Below are 21,804 nucleotides of genomic sequence, written 5' to 3' on the forward strand. Positions count from 1 at the left end.
AAATAGTGTTTCACATTTCTATTTCACAACTGAATTTTTATTTGCCATCAATTTTACAGGTTCTTTGCTATAGATGTTCTATAACTCTTTCTATCTCAACTCTCAGAGCTCAGTGGGCAGTCATTCAGGCCTTTGTAAAGTCAAGGAGCAATCAGGGAGATGAAGTTCATATCTTCTAAAAGGTGTTTCTTTGACTCGGCCTGATTTAAGTTTAGTTCTATAGGTACACCAAAAACATCCTTTAGAGTCTATACATTCTGTGGATATTGAGTTCCGTAGAATGAAGCTGACTGGCAGCAATCACTTTAACAAACAGGATTGGGATACTAGGTACCTTGCTACAAATGAACACTTTGTCCATTCTGGAAGACAATGTGTTCTTCATACAGATCCGAACTGTCTTACTATGTTTTTCTCACAAATCAACCACACACAGGATGCAGTGCTACTGGCTTTCTTTCCCTCATCAGCCTCCCCTGAGAAATATTAATTACATCCTCCAGGTGTTAGGAGTGCTCTTCTGATTTTCCTTAATAGAGCCCACTCCTTCAGAATATCCAATAATCGTTTTGTTAATTTTGGTGCTGAAGGTCAAGGGAAGAATGCTTCATCCATAATGATTAACAGGTGGATGCATTCCACAATGCCCTTGGCATATTCTGTCTATGACATTCTCTTTCCTGTTGGAATCCAAGGGAGGCCCAGGAGGGGGGTTGGCAGAATCTTAGAAAGAGGTTCAGTGAGACATATGGCAGATATGTGTATAACTGCACCATGGGCCTCCGCCAAGTACCTTTGTCCATCACTACGGACTACAGGCATTAACAGTGATGGAAGGAACTTTTGAAAGGTGGTGCTAAGCTCTATTATGTAATAATTAGATCAGCTGAATACAAAAGCAATAAACATAACACAAATCTAAGCTCAATGACAGCACATTTTGAAGAACATGGACACAGCATAAGCCAATTAAAGTTCCTGATTCTGAAGGTCAAGCAACCTGGTGTTGAACAAGATAAGTGAAAGACTAAATTACAAAAAGGAAGTCACCTGGATGAAGAACGTTGAATACTGCAACGAAAAGGCCTTAATGATAGGTTTGATATGTCATGTTTTCTATAACTCTTTCTTAAGTAATATTCAATTTTTCATGTTTTATCATGTGATACGTTGTTGTTGTTGTCAAAATGATAAAACCTCTGTTCCATGTTATTTTCACTTTTGTGTTCATGAATTACTTGCCATTTCGTACTCTTATTTAAGCTCTGCACATGTTCTATTATCCTTAGGGCGTACTAGGTTTTGTGTATCCTTTTCCTCCACTATTCTGGTCTATATTTGTTCACCTACATACAACTTTTTATCAGCTTTCTTTCATAACCAAAACCGACCTACCTTTGACACTGTGTGCCCTATGCAACCCTAGACAACCTTTTCCTCAACACTGCATCTGGCTTGGGCTTATTTTTCGGGCTCTTTGGCGAGTGGATCAGACCTTACTATTCTCATGGGCCTAGGAGCTAAGGTGTGGAGTTCTTACGGGTGCATGTGAGCTAGTCTCTTATTTTGGTGGGCAACTGCTGTGCGCTTGTTGTTGTTTTCATTGACCTTGGCACTTGGTGCACGCTTTTCCTGTGGGGGTGGGTTTCATGTTGTGTATCCTGCTGGTCTGTGGCTGGCAGGGGATCAGGATGGGAGCGCCTCCTTTGGTGTCATTTTGTTTGTTGTGTGTCACCATGACGTTGACTTGTGCTGCTACATGGTTACTTGCGAGTGTGGGGGACTTCGCCTTTTGTTGTGGATGGACCAGCACATTCCCTCTCTGTATGCATGGGTGTTGTTATCCTTTCAATATGGCTCCCGTTTTTTGCAGGTGCTTCTGCATTGGTGTCCTCTGTATCGCACCTCTAGCTTTATTGCTCCAATAACATAAGAGCAGGATGTCTGTGCTCTTATCTTAGAAATGCCTGAGAATGCTGAGGGACAAAATACTACGTCATTCATCGAAACATGGCTGCGCACTTGGCTGCCGACAGAAATAATGACGAGCACCTTCTGCAATGAGGGGGCCCAGAGTCCCCACCAGGCGGAGAGTGCCCGGTGCACCATCTCGCCCAATCGTAGCCGGGGTGCTCAATTGTAGAGACCGAGATCTTATTTCACAGGTGGCACGCGAAAAAGCCCCAATACTAAAGGACAATGTGCGAATCTCATTATTTCTGGATGACACCCTCCAGGTCCAGAAGCAGAGAGCAGCGTATCAAGGCGTCAAGAAGCACATGCAAAGCATAAACCTGAAATACGCCCTGCTATACCCCGCCAAGATTCAAATATTGCACGACCAAAAAAGTAATTTTCTCGACACCCATATGAGGCGTGGGAATGGCTGGAACACACATTACCTGACTTCCCTATCGACTCAGCCCAGCGACGAAATGAGGACCTGCTTCCCAGAAGGCGACCGCAACAACAGAGACGTAGGAGAACCGAGAAACCAGATGATCCAACGCCAACACCGGCGCAGGTTTTGGAGGGTCAACGACGAGCCATAACATCTGCAGCTACATTTTACGAATAAAGGAAAATAACTGATGAGGAACTTTCTACGGCGGACACCGTGCACTCGGAGACGGACGGCAGCCAATTGCTTTTTTCCTCCATATCCTCACAAACAATCATCTACGTGCTTAATTGATGGCTATATACCACATACCTTGGTGCCTACTATGGATGTCTTAGGTGGTCCATCGAAGGCAGTACGAGATCTGATAACTACCTGAGGCACTGGCGGCTCCACTAGCCTCTTATTGTTCTCTTTTGGATGTTGTGGAGAAGGTACGGCAGCTAATCGGGGTGTACAGTGGGCCGCGCTGGGCGGGCCCAGAGTTCCGCCAGGGACAGAGGTAAGCCTGTTGCCACAATAGTTCACAGGACACAGACATTGATAAGAAACACTATGTGGACCCTCTACGAACTAATGTGTTACACAGCCTGAAAATTCGAACTCTGCCAACTGGCGGGTTGCGGGCGGATACCCGGGTCGGGGGCTGACAATTTTTCTACAATATGCCAATGGGACTTAATCAGGACCCAGAATACGATGTCTTTGCCATGACCCCTATTACAATAGCACAATGTTTGATCGTAGGATTGCTAGTATATCATTTTAGTTTTCTTTATTGGTCAAACACAGTTTTGAAGTTGGACCATGTATTGGGTAGTTTAAGGGGGAAGCTACGTGCACTAGAGGGGTACATTATGGGCAAACTATAACATTAGCACGATATGACAGCTGTACAAATGCAAACTATACAACATTATAACTGTCTCACCTGGAATATAAGGGGAATGGGTTCACCTCATAAACGTCACAGAATACATGCTCAGTTAATCAGGCGTAAAGCTCAAATAGTTTTTCTACAAGAAATGCATTCTGAATGCAATAGAAGTGCCCAAACTACAGAAATCTTGGAGGGGTCAAATATATAGTACGGTTTACTCAGCCTTTGCCCGAGGAGTAACTGGATATGATCAGGAGTACCCTTTGTGTTGCAGAAACAGCGAATAGATAAAGACGGTAGATATGTCTTGCTGAGAGGTATGTTGGATGGTAGCCCTGTGGTGATAGAAGGGCTCTATGCCTCTAATTCGGATGAAGAGCCATTCTACAGCCAGGGGAACTCTGTGCTTGCAAACTGGACCGACTACCCATGGATCCTGGGTGGAGACTATAATGCAGTTTTAGATATTGCATTAGACCGCTCTCATCCCCCCCCTGGATGGGGCTCATACCAAACGACTGTCAGCTTTACTACATAACTGTTTGTAGGGTTAGTCCCTTATGGAGACATGGCGTAGTCACAATTAGGGTATGCAGGAGTATTCTTAACCCCTTCCCCGTGGGGCTAATTCCCACGCGGTGCGGGGGAGAAAGGGGCCGCGTGCGGCTCCACTGTGCTTGTAACGAGCTCAGCTCGTCACGCTGCACAGTGAGCTGTGCTCATGACATGCCGAGCTCGTCATTACCCCGCCCACTTAATGGAACGCCCAGCAGGGGAATTATCCCCGCGTGGGCGTTCCACGGCCATTATGACGAGCTCAGCTCGTCATGAGCACAGCTCCACTGTGCCTCATGACGAGCTCAGCTCGTCATGAGCGCCGAAGGTGTTAATACTTATCTGTACACAACTTACACACCAGGATAGACCATATATTTTGTAGTACATCGCTTATACCACAAACGACACACTCCGCCTATGTGGGTAAAACCCTCTCTGATCATAGTGCTTTGGAAATGACGTTCGAATGGGGCCGTGTTCCGTCCCCGGTGCCTACATGGAGACCGAATCCATAACACTTAGAGGACGGAGTATTCAAAGACGCACTGGCCACTACCATTCTAAATTACTTTGCAGAAAAAGCGGGCAAGGCCACGACCACCGTGACAGAATGGGAAGCATTTAAAGTGGTGATCCGTGGCGCGGCCATTAATGCCGTCACTGGAGCCCAGCATCAGGCTACTAGAGAGTGTTACATTAAGTTGAGGATAAGTTGGGTACTCTGGAGGCACAGGCAGCCCTTGATACGGCTGTGAACCGAGTACTACAAGACGGCGGCATTACAAGAGGCCGCATTAAATATGCGGAATAATTAGAACAGTTGCTGATTATTGATTACTATTCAAACACACAAAAAATACACACGGAAGCAGACAGACCTGGGGCACTGTTGGTGCGAATTATCATTCCCATAGCCATGAGTTGGGACACTATATTGGAATGTTTAAAGCAACTGATGCTCTCACTCCTGGAAATTCATAGGCCTTATTGTATCTAGTACCAAATACTTTTGTAACGCACAAATATTGGAGTTTCCTGTATTATTCTGTAAGGTGTCGCTCAACAGGAATCGTTGGATAGCAGAAACTATGTCAGTAGAAAATGTGCCAATGTACCCTATTCCTAAGATGTCTTGCCTTTTTCCTTTTTTTCTCTTCTCTTGCTAATCATGGAACCGTCAGGGGGGAGGGTGGGGGGATTGTTTGAAAGTTTATTTGTTGTATTAAGAAAATGTTCTACATTGGAATCCTGGCACTAATCCAGCAGGACTGCCACTAACGGTTATTATGGGAGCGAGGAGACAATCGTTCTCCTATATGACTCGGACCGAATAGTCACTTGCGTTAAAGTTATAATGTAAACTATCACATTGCTTCGCTTATATGATTACTCATCTTTTCCTGCTATATAATTGTACTATTGGCTGCTATGTGGAAAATGAATAGAATTTATTTAAAAAGAAATGTAAAAAAAGGATGACTGGTACAAGGATAATAAGGACTAAGACTAACTAAGATTACCGCTAAGTAATCAAAACATGAAACATTAATGTTCCACGCTGTGAGGACTTCGGTGTATTATATGATATGGCTGTGTAGCCTTATTGTGGAGTATACTCACAAAAACTGTCTTGGGTCCAGTCAGGCTCGTTTGGACAACCTTAAGTTCAACCTGGGGAGCTATGGCTTTCGAGCAGCAAGGCTTGAACAAAGGAATTTAATGTTAAGCATAGAACAGTACCAAACAATGAAATAAAGCCACACAAAAAAAAAAAGAAGACAACACAAATTTATTTTAAAAAAGAGCATATTTTTATTACATTTTTAGAGTCCTTGATGAGCAAAATCCAGAGGAGGGTTTAGGTGAAACAGTTTTTTCAAGGTGTTTTCACTTTTAACTTCAACCACAAACATGCACTAGTCAACAAAGAGTTTGTAAACTTTTCAAAAGTTTGCGACAGTTAGTAAGGCTACTCGGGCCCACCTTGGGTGACCAAAACCGACAGGGAGATGGTCTAGAGGGCCAGTGGGGTAGATCTGGATAGTTACCTGGGCACTAGAGCATTTTCCAGTCTTTACAGTGTGACCGCATTGACAGTAATCGTCCTGATGCTGGGAATACAGCATGAACAGATGCTCAAAAATGCTCTGGTTGCTGTGCAGTCAACAGGGATGCCTTTATGGTGATTCCTCGGTCCATGGATGATGTAGGGTGACTTTGGGCAAAGAAATCAGGGTTCCACAAAGTCCTCTTCAAGGCAGTAAAAGACCAACTGCTGTTGGGCTGCCGGTCTCAGAGCACAGCGGTTGGAGCGCAGTTCTTTAGTGGGGGCTAGTGTCTCTCTTGGACGATCAATACAAACTTTGACGACACTCCCGGGCTGGTGGACTGGGGTGCAACTTTTGGCCATTGAGGATTGGTCTCTTGGGGCGCCCAGCAGCAGTCATCTTTAAGTTCGTGAAAGTGGCTATGAACTTGTTTCTTTTGGGCTTCTTCAGCTCTTGTGTCCCTGGATCTGGTTCCAGGGGATCAGCAAACTGATCCTTGGAGTCACTGCTAAGGTCTGGGACATGACATTTCCCCACGCCAGGAGCCACAGGCACATGCCCACATTTCGCCATTTGCACACCAAAGGCGGCTTCGCCTTTGAAGCTCGCCTTTTGGGCTAACACCTGAGTGGCTTTCTTCCAGGGGGAGGTGGTGCACTTCTCCATGCAGGGGGTTTCTATTGCTATCGAGCCTTGGCATCATTCACACAACAGAATGCTGACTGTGGGCCATTGCCCATGTGAGGTCACTGGACCAGCTGGGTCACAGCGTGACAACTTTCTAAAAGTTTCTGAAGTTTAACAGTGACATTAATTTCGACCTGGGCATCAGGCCGGATTCAATGCCACAGTTAATTTGATACCTTACAGTATTCAGTTAGGCAGTCCCATTCAGAGGTAAACCATGCTGGGATGCCAGCCTGTAACCCTGAGTTAGCCAATGGGGCAACTAACTTTTCCATAGCAAAACAACAATTTGAGGGGTTTTGCTGCAAGGACATATATAATTATACATACTCTACTTAATAAACCGCTCCCTGCCTTAGGGCTCTCTAGGCCTTCCTTAGGGAAGACTTACATATATTGTTAATGGAAGTGGTGGTTTGGCCATTGGTTTGAATGGCAAAGTCGAACTGGCAGGGAAAACACTGCCCTTCCAGTCTGCAGTGGCAGGCTTGTAGCCATTTTGTACTTTGTCACACACAGGGTGCCACAATCAGTGCTTCAGCCTTTGGTGGACACACTGCATTACAAGCCCTCGGTACCCTGGGAACCATATACTAGGGATTTATAAGTAAGTCAGTACTTGGCAATTGGGGATAGCCAATTCAACATACACTTTGGGCATAGAACAGTGGCACTGCGGTCTGGTTAGCAGGCCTCAGTGCACTCCGAGTCGAAAAACCGGCAGCATCAGTCCAAAAATGTGGGGGTGACCATGCAAAAAGAGGAATTTCTTTACACACGTTCAGTCGCCTCACTTAATATGTCCTCTCTCAGCTGTGAGAATCTTAGTCTAGACATGACAGTGGCATCCACTCTGTCCCAGCATTTGCAAAACCCCCATGAAGTCTATACGCACTTCGAGAGAGAGGCCATACCCTCCACATCAAGGAGTACACAATAAATGCAGTAAGCCATCAACTTCCATCCATAAAGTCTCCTATTGAACTTCAGCTCGCAGTCCCTAAATTCTCAGCGTAGCTCCTCATTGCTTGCTTTTGTACATTTGCATTTAGGCTTCCAGTTGCTGTACAATCTCTGCAAAATATATTTTGAATGCACCAGCTTTCGTTTACATGAATTCCAAATCCTGCAGTCTTGGTTTAAAAGAGCCCCCTACTTCTGCATTCTCAGATAACCCCTGTTGTTTATTTCAACTGCATGCACAGCGGCTGAAAGTTCTACATTTTTGAATTACAGTCTGATTAGAGAGCATTTCTGGATCTCTCCCTTCCTAACTGTAATGCATCCCAACAGTAGGTGGAAGAACTCCAACACTTATTGAAGCACCTCTCTTCAAGATTGAAAGTAGAGCTTGAACCCCTGGAAATTATTGAGTCCTGGGTCTTGCCAATCGTAATTAACAACTGATCATCTCCATTTAGTACACATTCATTGCTCATGCTCATCCTCAAAATGAATAATCCCTCCACCATAGAAACCATTTATTACAAATTACAACTAATTTTGGATTTAAAAAAGAGAAGCCCAGTGCTGAAAGACCGGTGATTTAAATTCGAATTTAATATGATTTTCTTGCAGTTGACACTATCAACTTGCAGAATGTTCTTTCTGATATTCTGCAACAAGTGCAAGCAAAGCAAAAGAGAGACATTAGGGCAATCGCTCCTTTCAATATGCCATTCTTCAGGGATAACCGTAATGAAAGGTCGATTGCCGACAGACCACGCAATAACCCCTATCCACATTTCCGCAAAAAGAAATGCAGAATTGGATTGCTCACCAGTCAGCATACCCTTATTCAGGATGATTAAGGAGTTTAACATTTAAAAACGCACTGAAAGTGATCATCGGCCACAGGCTATTTCCATCGAGATCTCAAATGTTCATCTTTGAGCAGTTTTATAGAGGAAATAAATTGAAAATTAGAAAAAACGAGACGTGTGACCCTCCGAACCAAATTTTGTGTATTGTGCTAAACTTCTGTAAACATTGCATACCGACCAACAGCTTGCTCCCCAATTGCTGAGTTGATTAGCTCACTGAATGGGAGTATTTCTGTATTCCGATTATAGCAAAATTTTGCAGCACATTTAACTTAAGGGGAGCTAAGCTTGGCAACCCAAAGACCAGGAGTACATGCTTTTGAAAAGCGCTTAAACTTAAAAAAGGTCACTTGAACAGAGAACCAAAGGTAACAAAAAATTGAATGGAATACTGAATGGAAAAGCTACAATGCATAAGAAGGAAATACAAAAGGCAATCTGGATGGCGATAACATGCGATCAAGAGCAGTTTTGGGAAACCCTATTTACTATTTGCAACAAAAACATTTTTTTAAAAGGTTTTGCTCATTTATAAATAAACTGGAGTAAGACTTTTGTTATATGCACATGCCTATGTCCTAAGGTTCTAAGATAGAATTGTTTATCTGTAAATGTGTTGTACTGGATTATTCTGCTGGGACTTGAAGATGAGAGTACTGTGCTGTTTCCATTAAACCAGAACCTACAATTCTTGGATTATTTGAGTTATTTACAACAAATTTGGCGACGAGGGTGGGATGGTAGTTTCATTGATAAATGTTGGGTTGTGTTTTATCACAACGTGGGAAGGAAGAGTGGAATGTGGCATTTGCATCTCGTACACTATCAGTCACTGACTGACTGAAAGAGGATACGCTGTTATTGAAAAGGAGCTTTTGGGATGTGTATGGGCTGTGGAACATTTTCGAAATTACATTTGGGGAGCAAGGTTTATGTTAAGGACTGACCATAAGCCTTTGGTTAATATTTTGTCGCCTGGTGGAGGGGCTAGAGCTACTGCTCGCATAGCCAGACTGAAGTCACGCCTCCAGGAGTATAGTTTTGACATTGAGTATGTTCCAGGAAAACTGAATGTGACTGTGGACTGTTTATCCAGGCTGCCATGTCACAGTGTCAAAGAACGTTGTGATGATGAAGTTGTAGTTAGCATTACTGAGTCTGTTTCTGAAAATATTAAGTTGATTTCTGAAGAAGTGTGGAGGAAAAGTATGAATGAGGATGTTTCTTTGTGCCAAGTGAGAGATTATATCGAGATGGGTTGGCCTCCTAAATGTGACGTGTCTGCAGATCTCATTCCATATTTTAATATTAATGAAGAGTTGATGTCTGAAGGCGATTTGATCTTTAGAGCAGACAAATGTGTTCCACCTTTCGGGATTCGTGATTCTATTTTAAAACTTAGTCATGAATGTCACATGGGTATGTCTTCCATGAAGAGGCTAATTAGGTCAAATTTCTGGTGGCCAGGTGTAGATAGATTTGTTGATAAATTTGTGAGAGAATGCCCGGATTGTATTGAAAGTGACAAGGCTTGTAAATGTAGTCCAGGTCCTTTAATACCTGTAAAATGGCCAGAACATCCGTGGCAAAAGTTGGGTATTGACATTTCTGGTCCTTTCAATTTTTTACCTGTGGAGTGTAGGTTTGCTATTGTAGTAGTGGACTACCATTCAAAATGGCCAAAAGTCAAACTCATTTCTCATCCTAATTCTCAGAATGTGATTTTGTTTTTGAAAGAGTTATTTGCTCGAGAAGGTTACCCTGAAGTAATGATATCTGACAATGGTGTTCAATTCAAGTCGTCTGAAATGTTGGATTTCTTTAAAGATTGTGGTATAAAACATGTCACCACAGCATTGTATGAACCACAAGGGAACGGACAAGTTGAGAGATACAACAGGGTTCTAAAACAAGATATTCTTTGGGCTCGTACTTTTGGTAGCTTGTGGAAAGAAAGGTTAAGGGAGAGACTTTGGCTGTATCGAATAACTCCTCATTCGACTACTGAGATTTCTCCTTTACGATTATTAAGAGGTAGGGATCCCACATCCAAATTGTGGCCGTGGTGGTTTAAAAAGAGTGTTATTCCCAAGGATGTTAAAGTTGATGTTACAAATGTAGCTCATAAAGTTGAGAGGAAGCAAGACAAGTTCAAAAATGATTATGATGTTCGGATGAAAGTTAAAGTACCAATGTTTAAGTGTGGTGATTGGGTGAGAATTTGGAAACCAGGTTTTATCTCTAAATGTGAAGTCAAATATGGTAAACCCATTAAAATTGTTAGAGTAAATCGTAACAGTGTTGTGACACAAGATGGTAAAGTCTGGAATGTCAGACGTGTTTCTAAATGTATCACTTCATGCAGTTCCTCTTCGATACCCAGCTGCTCTTTCCCTTTGACCATCTAACTCCAGAGGTATTACATTCTTTCTCTGAGGGGATGAGAGCAGTTTCCCAGTGGATGTCTTTGAATATGTTGCAGTGCAATGTTTCAAAGACAGAGGTTATGCTCTTCGGTGAGGCTAAGATCTGCTGGGCTCCTGACTGGTGGCCTTTAGATCTAGGCCCAGTCCCTGAGCCTAAGCAGACAGTCAAGAACCTAGGGGTCTGTCTGGAACAAGAACTCAGCCTGAAGCAGCATGTTACCAACCTTGTTGGATCTTGCTTTCGGACCATAGGATTGCTGCGCAGAGTTTTTCCATTGCTTCCAGACATCATCAGAAAGACCCTGGTCCAGGCGTTGGTTATCAGTCGTCTCGACTATTGTAATGGTCTCTTGCTGTCAGCTAATGAGGATGATCTGGATAGGTTACAGGTCGTGCAGAACACTGCAGCCAGGCTGGTTCTAAATGCCCCTCCCAGAACATCTTCAAAACCTCTTCTTGCCAGGCTTCACTGGCTTTCCATCCGTCAGAGAGTTGTTTTTAAGATCTGTTGTACGGTCCACAAAGGACTTCATGGTTTGGGTCCCTCCTATCTGGCAGACAAGTTTGTGCCGTATGTCCCTTCCCGTGCTCTACGGTCCAGTGACCAACTGCTTCTCACGATTCCTAGGATCAAGCGGGTAAGGCAAGGGGGTAAGGCTCTGTCTGTGAAGGGACCGAAGATATGGAATGGTCTCCCTCTCCAGCTTAGGCAGCTTGAAAATCATCTGGCCTTCAGGAAAAAGCTGAAGACGTTCTTGTTCCAGGTCTAACCATTCAGTTTAAGAACTAGATTGCAGCCATGTAATTCGGTCTCCTGCAGGTTCTGCAGTCATATAGCGCGGAGATACTCCCTTGGGAGTTTATTCTAGCGCTCTATAAACACGCAAAATAAATAAATAAATAAATAAGAGGGGAAATGCTCATCTTCAAGTCCCAGCAGAATAATCCAGTACAACACATTTACAGATAAACAATTCTATCTTAGAACCTTAGGACATAGGCATGGGCATATAACAAAAGAACAGCATCATTAAAAGGGAAATACAAGGGTAGATAATTTAAAAGGGAAATAAAAGGAATAAGAGAGAAGTGAAAATGCTACACACTATTTTCAAGCAAGCAATGCCAACACTCCGGAAAAAGCCTTGATTCACCAATTAAAAATGTTATCTGGAAACATCAATTTGTAGAATGCACTATCTACCGAAAACTTTCTGGATACTGCAGCAGAGTCACTTCACTATGGAACTCAAAGATTACTTGTAATAAAAAAAATCCAATTTCAACTTTTGGTTAAGTATTCTGGCACTATTATATAATCATTGTATACACATACAGGAGATCCCTAAAACATGGAGAGAATCCATACTTCATCCAATAAATAAAAATGTCAAACCTTGCAAATTAAAGACTAATTCCATTACGGAATATGAAGCCAAGTTCTTCACCACCCTCTTATGTAGGACTTGGGAAAATCGGCCTTTCAACTCAACTTGGTGCCATTGAATCAAACTGGATTTTGCCCTGTAATAGGCACAACTACTAACCTTTTAGCATTGTCAGTGGTAATAAGAAGCTCACTCAGATCCCAGAAATTAATATATGGGTGCTACGGTGGCCTTTCATGACATTTCAAGGCAAATTCTATGGGCCAAATAAAATCATTGGGGTACACCACACAAAATTATACAGGCTATTCATCTGTTTCACTCTAATACCTAAATGAGAGTCAAAGTCAGAGAGAGGCAATCTGTCGCTACTAAGAACTACACCACAGAAGGCCTAAAACATTTTGGCACCCCCTACTCTTTAATTTATACACAGCTGATCTAAACGCAATACTTGACAGCATAAAATTGCCCCCCATGGATTAGAGCATATCTGATTCTATATTTACAATAACCAGATGTTATAATATTAAGCAAAACCCCATTTAGCCACCAGAGGCTGATATATTCTCTATCCAGCTACATGAATAATATCACAATGGAAATTAATATGGAAAGAAACTAAATTGTTACCTTTAGAAAACATTTAAAGATATTGGACCGCTGGTATTTGGATAAACAAATTGAGATAACTTCCGCATAAAAGTATCTCAAAATTATATTTGAAAACCGAGGGAAATCCAGTGAACATCTCCTCTCAAAAAGAGTTGGAGCACGATCACTAGAATTTGCTGTTTAGGCTTACCGAGGAAATTTGCTTGGCCCTTCGCATGAGCCCATTTTAAAGGTAACGCATTGCTAACTGACAAATGATGATACTCAAACAGCCTTCAAGAGCATAGTCCTTGAGACACCGTATTGGACACATTGGGAGTTGATCACAGAAAGATATTTAAACACAGTGGTTTTAGAAGGGGAAGGGGTCTTAACAGAAAGTGGTGATCAGGAGCTTCCCCTTCAACAAACCACTTGATTCTCACAATCTGCTGCTGATCTTTAGTTGTACATTCCCAGGTGGTACAATATTAAGCAGCTAGCAGGATCCATGTTGAGGACGAAAGAGGCCTATTCCACTTTCTCCACAACTCGGTTCAGAAGTTTTAAGAGAGACTTGAAGTATCAGTTTAATTACTTTGATATTTGATTATACTTTGTGACTTTAGTGTATTTACACATTGTCTGGTTCATTTTATGAACTGCCTATTTTAAACACTGTACATATTTTATCTTTAATTAATGTATGCATGTTGTGCATTGTATATTATATTTATATCTTAGAAATAGAAACAGAGACAAATAACAAATAAAACTACAAATAGACAATGTCTCCAAGGAGAATAGGGATGTTTACTAGAGCAAAAGGCTTCCTTGGGACACATTAAGCATTTATTAAAGGCTAACTAACAGCAGCAATCGAAGCCCAACTGTATCTATTAGAAAAGCAGCATTAAAACATACTCACTCTCAAGACATGTAGACTAAGGTGCTTGAGTAGAGAGCACAATTAAAGGCACCGGGTATGGACAAAGGATGCCACACATATTTGTTATGTTACGTTTAAATTATTTTTAGAGCCCAAGTACAGCGATTGGTTCCTTGACGCTAGTATAGGAGTAGCTGAGCCCCGGTGAGCCTATTCATATGCCTGGACAAAGAGCCATGTCTTGAGAAGTTTCCTAAATACAATTAAGTCTGTGCAGGATCTGATATCATAGGGCAGGGCATTCCAGAAATGGGAAGCCAACACTGCTAACCTGCTGCCACCTAGTCTCTTCCGTTTATGGGGAGGGATGACCGGTAAATTCATGTGGGAAGATCTCAGGTTGCGCGTGGGTACATGTCTCTTAATGAGATTGGAGACTAATTTTGGGCCAACACCAAGTAGAGACTTAAAGATGAGGCACCCAATTTTAAAGGCACAGTGTTGTGGTATTGGGAGCCAGTGTAGCTGCCGCATAAGAGGAATTGCATGTTCCCATCTTGATTGATGGAAAATCAGTCTGGCAGCCTAATTCTGCAACAGCTGCAATTTCTTGACTAAAAACGCTGGTATCCCAAAATACAAGGAATATGTGTAGTCTATGTGGGATATGACCAGGGCTAGTACAACCTGCACCAATGCTTCCCTTGTAAGGAATCTACTGATTTTCCTAATCTTCCGTAACTGGCAAAACCCGGTGAAGATTACCGTTCCAATCTGGGACTTCATCGACAAGGCATTGTTGATTGTGACCCCGAGGGTATTTGTTGAAGGGGATGGAACTGGAGGGGAGCCCAATTCCGTAGGGCAAAAGTGTGAGCTCCAGGGGTTCTGAGTGCCACCGGTCAAGATTAGTTCAGTTTTGTCTGGATTTAACTTCAAATGATTGCTATTCATCCAGTTGCTAATACACAGCATGGTAGACTGAAAATCAGAAATGGAATTTTAATAGATACGCTAAATCTTTACAAAGGCAGCAATAAATCAGGTGATCTATTTGCAAGAACCTGCATAACAGAGTGACAAGTGGGATGATTTAGTAATTATGTAAGGACCAGTCCTTTGCATTGTAGGATTCACCCAAAGTATAGCTATTCAGGTAATTATATTTATTTTTTTAATGGGTTATTTTATAAAGCCCAGTCATGCCCCCTAAATAGGTCTCTGTGCGCTATAGATGTTGAATAAAAACAGCGGTCTATATGCTATTAGACTTAGGTTGTAGAGACGTTTTAAGGCATAGGAAAAGAGAGCCCTGGCCCAGTGCCCCAGCCTTTCAGGGGGGCCCAGACAGAGCCAGCTCTGTTCTTGCCTTGATGACTTTGAATAATTCTTAACAGATTATTTAAAGAACCGTTTTACTTTAATTTACTTTACTTTTTATGGGTGTGAACTATTGGAGTCTATTACAGACATTTGGCAGAGAAATGTTTGTTTTTCAACACTGTGCAACATCCATAAAAACAGTACCTCACATTGAGAAATTGCCAGGGGGCGGAGATGGTCATAAAGAGTATTAGCAATAATATTAATGAGCTGCTGCTGAATAATAATATTAAAAGCACAGGTCACTACATTTGAATACTAGATGTAAATGCATTTAGAATTGGGACGAGTAACCTGGTCAAAGAGGGCAAGAAAAAGCTGAAATTGGATCATAAATTCAAAGCTGTTCCGAACAGGAGCCCACTAAATACAATTGGCCCAAGGCCCCCGAAAAGCCCTGTTTGGTTGTATAAATAGAGGTTTTTAATTTCTGTCCCAATTTAAGGTGTACATTTTCAGCACAAATGTTCAGAGCGATGAAACTTCGCTGAGTGGTATCCTGGACCTGAAATGGTCAGCTGTCCAAATTTCAGAATTAAAACTCAGGACTTGACTGATGGATCTCAAAGAACTGCATGGAACATATTTATTAAATTTCAGGCATAACATGAGGAGCTTAAGAAATGAATAAATCCTAAACATAATAAGGTAGACTTAAATGCATTCCAGTTTGATACTGAGCCAATACAGTCGGATGCTGGTAGCCAATAGTCAGAAACATATTTGATCTTTTTTAGCTCAAAATAGTAAAAGCAGTGGCATTTTGAATATGCTGAAGTTTTAAAACACATTTATGATGAAAAGTAGGTATATGGAATTGCTAAAGTCAAGGCGGGGGTGTGCATAGGTATTATCAGTCATCACTCTCAAAAATGAAAAAGTGAAATATCCCACACCGTACTTTCAAATGAAAATAACGGGATTTCATCAGTATAACCACATGATTTTCTCTATTCACATTGAATCATTCATGATGCTGACATTTCTTACAACAGACACTGGTTGAGGACTCAGTAGCAAGACCAGCTATGGTAATACAAAAATGATGAAAGTTAGTTATGTCCTGACCACCTCCGAACTCCCTTTATGCTGACAGGTAACATTACTGGCTTTAATCCAGTAATGAGGCACAGGATATTTGGGGAGTGGAAGAGCAAATGCTGCACTCAAATATTGGAATTATGAAAAGCGATGAATTAAAACAGGAGGAGACACACTGATCCAGATACAGACACAGTTGGAGAGTCTTTTCTAGTGATTACGCTCACGCAACATCCAACACAGACATCACAGCGCGCACCTAAACACTGGAGTAAGCATAACCTGTGAAGATACTTCGGAGGCAGGGCTAGGGACTGCTCCAGCTAGTTTTTTCTAATGCTGTTTTCCTTTTACGGTGTCCCGCTTGCTTTTTACCCGCCTCCCAAGTTAGCATTCTACCTCACAGCAAACGCGTCATTGAAAATCAGAAGAGGTACATCTGGAAATTGAAGCGCCGCCCACAGCGGCGGAGGTTAACACGGCACATAAGCAAGCCTTATGTGTACATGAGTAACTAACACTACTACCATTTCATGTATGTCCAGGCTACCATGAACTGATGTATAGTATAGCATGAATGCCCAGCAAAGGACAACTATAATGAAATGTAATCTGCAATGTGTAAGTCTGTTTTGTTAATGAAAACACACAATAAAAACAGATTCAAACAAAAAATGAAAAGTGGTGAATTAGAAACCTTTGAACAAATGAAACAGACGTTTGGGTTGTTTCAAAAGGAAAGATTTAATTACAGCCAGGTGAGGCACTGGGTATCACACCCTTTAATCAAGAAAAGAGAAATTAACCCTAGTCGAGAAGTAATTCTAAGGTATCAATTTTACACATATACAGGTTTTCACCAGGGTGGGTAAATGGGCAGCAAGGGCTAGCCAATAGAGCGGGCAAACAGGCCTAGGAAGGAAACTGTGGAAAGAGGTCTGAGTGACGCATCGAGAAGACTATACAGCATGATATGAAGTTCACAGCGAAGCATCTTGTAAACTCTGCTGTGATGTTACTACCCTCTAGCCAAACTTCATAATGGGGGTAAACAGGAAACACATTAGTAAGTCTAGGGCAGAAGTGACAGTCTTACATGTATTTTGAAACTGTTCTAGCTGGTGAAACACAATGATAGTATTATCATCACGAACATACAATCTACAGCAGTGCTCCCCAAAGACTCTTCAGGCAGTCCTCCTGACCTGCACAATACCTCATTGCCACTGGCTCCCAGTATATTCCAGCGGCGAAGCAAGTAGTAGCCAATGTTTGGGGCAAGGCAAAGGTTCCAAGTGTGGCGCTATGGTTTCAACTGACACTGCAAATTGCAGTCATGAAGACGTTCACTTTGACTAGAGATAGTACCTCAAACAAACGACTTTGACTTGAATTGGGGTTGGGCAGTGGCAGCCCCCGCAGTCCCCATGGTGCAGGGGGGCAGAGCTCCAGGAGGCTCCCTCAACAGCATACCCTATCCTTAGAGCTCCTGAGTAAGTCTGGAAGGGGCACCCTTCATGTAGTTGGCAGCGATCCCCCTCAAGTTTCATTACGCTAGCGGGGTTGAGTGCTGGTGTCTCTACAGAGGCGGTCTAGGAACTCACTTGCTTTAAATTCATAAGGACCCAGGCATTATCCTCATAATAGAGGTCCTGCAAAATAGTTGATGATCACCACAGGGGTAGTGCAGATTCACCACAATCCAAATGTAGCTCAAAGATTTGGGACACCTGATAAATGGAGCACGGTCGGAGAACTTGTTGGTGCCAACCTGAGGAGGAGGTGGAACAGAGATGGGGCTAGCAGGAATGTGTGGGTTTGTTTCCTGCTAACAGTTAAATACTGTAAATACAGTAGAGATTTGAGACGTAATTCTGCCACTAAAGTAGTGTGTTTAATGAGTTTTCTTTTTAGCTAAAATAATTTTATTTAGTTCTTTAGTCACAATGTTGTGTCCTTTTTGAATGAATGCAATTGCAGAGGAAAAACATTTGCAATCTAAGTCACACTGAGATGTAATTTAACCTTGGGTAAACGAAAACAGAAGCACTTGTGTGAAAAGCAGTTACATTTTAACAACAAAATGATACCTTCTGTTTTTGTAGCAAACGTAAGGTGATAATCAGACCTCTTACCAAAACTGTAATTCCTTGTTCTTTGCAAAGCATGGCGACTGCACTGAGGAGGACACTGAGCAGCACCCAAGATGCAGAAAAAGGGGTTCCTTCTTTATGATCTGTAAAGGAAAAGGTTTTATAAAGTTGATCCGATACGTGCGTTGAAAAAAGGAAGCACACAAGGTTGCCTTTTCAACTTATTTTGAGACATTCATGAAATACTTTTCTTTCCATTGTTTGTGTAATAATGCTAAACATACACAACACCCAATGCACTATAAATATAACCTATCAAATATCTAGAACACAACACAAAGCAAATCATAAAAAATATGGTAAAAAGTCAGAAAACACACTCTTGGATTGTTACCCCTTCCCCTCCTGCCCCGACAACTTTATTAGTACTGCAAAAGCAAAGATCAGAGTCTGAAATTTTAAACAGACACCATACTACCACAGAAGAACAAAAGCATGGAGTTCAGGATGTGGTCACCCAGAGGCATTCCTAAACGTATTGTCATTAAAATATAGTATAGACAATAGCAAGTTTGGAAGACTTTCCAAGCTCTACCAGAATAAGGGCCGGATCTATAATTTGACAGCGGGGTCATGTGACGGATATCTGTGATGGATATCCTGTTCACATTACTAAAAGTGCCGTAGGATATAATGTACTTGTGGATGAGACTTCTGTCACATTTGTGATGGAGTACGCTGCCTGCCAAACTCTAAATCAGGCCTCAAGACATTGACTCGTGAACATGTTGGCAAGCACAGGTATGCCTTCTGTAGATGAAAAAATTCAGCAACACAGTATCTCAGACAGAAAGAAAATATCAAAAAGATGAGGGAAAACAGATGAGACAACTAAGTGGGCAGAGGTTGTGGAGCAGACCAAACTGGAATATTGACACTGAAACAAGTAAAGTAAGGATCTTTAGATCCAAGGACTCCAATCTTTCCGGTTTAACAATGGGGAGGGATTGGGGTATTTTAAAGAAAAGAAAGATGTAGGAGATGTTGCTGTGACGTTTGAATACCGCAGAGTAATCAATACCGGAGTGATAATTGTGGAGTGTGGTCAAGACGGGCGGGAAGGAGCACGGCACAATCACACAGGAAATACTGAGAACAGATCTTGGCCCCAGCATACCCGTGGAAGCTTTCCACACTGGACACGAGGCCTGTTTACAGAATGTGAGAAAGCCAACTGGGTGCTGATATCCGTGTGACGTAGGGAAGCAGGAGTCACTTCAACAAGGGAGTAAGGCCTCGTAAACAGTGTAGAGGTTTTTAATTGGTTAGTCAGAGCAGTTCCAATGTCATTGCTTAACTATTGACAGTAAGCCAATTTGGAAGTTTGCACAGGAAGTTTAATAAAATGTGAGAACACACACACACACCTCCCCTTTCACCCATCCCCCGGACCAGATGTAACCATAACTGGTCCCCTAATAACTGTGTCTATTCATATTACACTGTCCAACCACAATGGAACTGCAGTGATCCTGTTCAAAAGGCACCAGAAGCCGTTTTTCTCACTGGAATATCATTTGTTTTGTCAATGGGGTTCCCAGTTTATTTTGGGTCTTTCAGCATTATTGTATGATCTCTGAATGCCCACTAAGCTGCACTCTTACAACTCAGAGACAGGGAAGAAGCAATGACATATGTCATTTATTTCTGGCATTGCTCGATAGGAGATCAAGAACGTTGGCCCACTACTGTGTCTCTCCAGCAACCACCCGGAAACAATCATACCCTCCTTTATCCTAGTACTCTCTGTGGAAGGAGACACCATTTTATGTTAATTGCTGTGGTGAATATCGTTTTTGAAAAAGAGGTACAGATAGTACTCCTGTATTTTTGTGTTAGAGCCAACACAATTTTTCATATTTTTCATTAGTATTGATGTTGAGGTGGTTGTTCCCATGCGAGAACTAAGACTTCCTCCTTGAAAAGGGCTGCTTGCTAGAGAAAACAGAAAAATGGGCATGCTAAAGTTAGTCTTTTTTTAAAAAAAAAAAAATTTTAAAACCTTTATTTCAATTGCAGTATTACATTTGCGGGCCTACAACCACAAGGGCCGGCCGTCGCCAAAACAATAGAAAACAGTTGGTATTGCCAATGTACACAGCTTTCAGCCGACAGCCCGGGGGCCCAGCAGCAATTCAACGCATCGTTTCGACAGGAGCAGAATAGTGGTGTAGGAAATAGTGAAGGTCTTACCATTTTAATTGTTCGTATAAACAAGAAAAAACAAAATAACAATAACACATGAAACAAGAGGCAATGCGGCAAACATGCTTCTCATGGGGGAGAGCCGTATCAACAAACATACAGTAATAAGGATGAAATGAAAAGTGGGAGGGGGGGGCCCTCCTGGGTAATCGGGCATGTAATACGAAAATCTACATATTGTAGGAACGTCAGGTCACGGGGACTGTGGCAGTACTGGGGCCCCCGCGAACGGGGGGGCACAAATCTCTCCACGATACGAATTCCATTGGTTCCAGACTCTACCCCACTTCTTGGGTCTACCACGTGCAACATATACCGTTTTTTCCCTGAACATACACCAGTCCATATTTTCTTCCCACGCAGAAGTCGTAGGTGCCCTCTGGGACCCCCATAACTGTGCTATGTCTCTTTTAGCCACCATGTTACCAAGCGTAGCCCATTGCGTTTGTGCCACCGTGTAGTCATTCGGCTCCCATATATTCAGCAAACAACGGCGTGCCTCAGGCAGCAGAGAATCTCCCGTGACTTCTTCCATAATCACATGCACACGGTTCCAGAATAGAGCCACAGCCGGGCATTCCCATATGATATGTAGGAAGGGACCCAGCGCACCACAACCACGCCTGCACGCTCCATCCGCAGCGAGACCCATACAAACCAGACGGGGACCAGTTACATAGATACGGTGTAAGATCTTTAGTTGCACCAGCCGGAGACGAGCCGGGATCGCGACCTCTTTCGGGGAGGATACCGCCGCCTGCCAATCTTCATCGTCCAATTCCAGTCCATCGCTGGTCCACGCCTAACGGAGCTGCAGTAGCAGATCCGTTCGGTCGTTAATCAGTTTTTTATATATGAGAGATATGGTGCTGTCAGGAGTATGGCCATCAAGCACCCTATCCTCAAGGGGGGAGGATTCCGGAATAACAGCTCCGGTCGGGAAGACCGAGTGGAGCGCATGTCGGATCTGTACATAGCGAAAATGCTCCCTACTACTTAGAGCATATTCCGACTGCAGCTCCTCAAAGGTTTTGATCCTGTCTTTAACCCACAGATCCCCAATCGTACAGATACCGATAAGGTCCCACTTCTCGAAGCCCTTCGTCGTCCATAGGCTACCCAGTTTCTCCGCCGCATAAAGCGGGGTTGCCCTGGTCAATCTGTCAGACCATCCCATGGCTGCGTTCGCACTTCTCCACACCCGCACGGCAACTTCGGTGGGCCCTGACAGTACTTTGCAATTCGATTTTGAATATAGTGCCCTGTTATAATTCCCTCCCGGCAGCTGCCATTTGTCCATTTCGAACGCGGGGTTCGGCGTTGGGCCA

General features: G+C 42.7%; 1 protein-coding gene across 1 annotated transcript in view; it reads right to left on the reverse strand.

Moving 5' to 3' along the window:
- Window positions 1-21,804, reverse strand: part of TMTC4 (transmembrane O-mannosyltransferase targeting cadherins 4) — an 861,371-nt gene that overhangs the window by 494,101 nt on the left and 345,466 nt on the right. The window contains exon 6 of the mRNA XM_078657625.1: window positions 18,254-18,354. Within this exon, the coding sequence (XP_078513751.1) occupies window positions 18,254-18,354 (101 nt within the window). The remainder of the gene's footprint in view (window positions 1-18,253; window positions 18,355-21,804) is intronic.

This window comes from Lissotriton helveticus, chromosome 8 (assembly GCF_964261635.1).
Source record: "Lissotriton helveticus chromosome 8, aLisHel1.1, whole genome shotgun sequence".
NCBI lineage: Eukaryota > Metazoa > Chordata > Amphibia > Caudata > Salamandridae > Lissotriton > Lissotriton helveticus.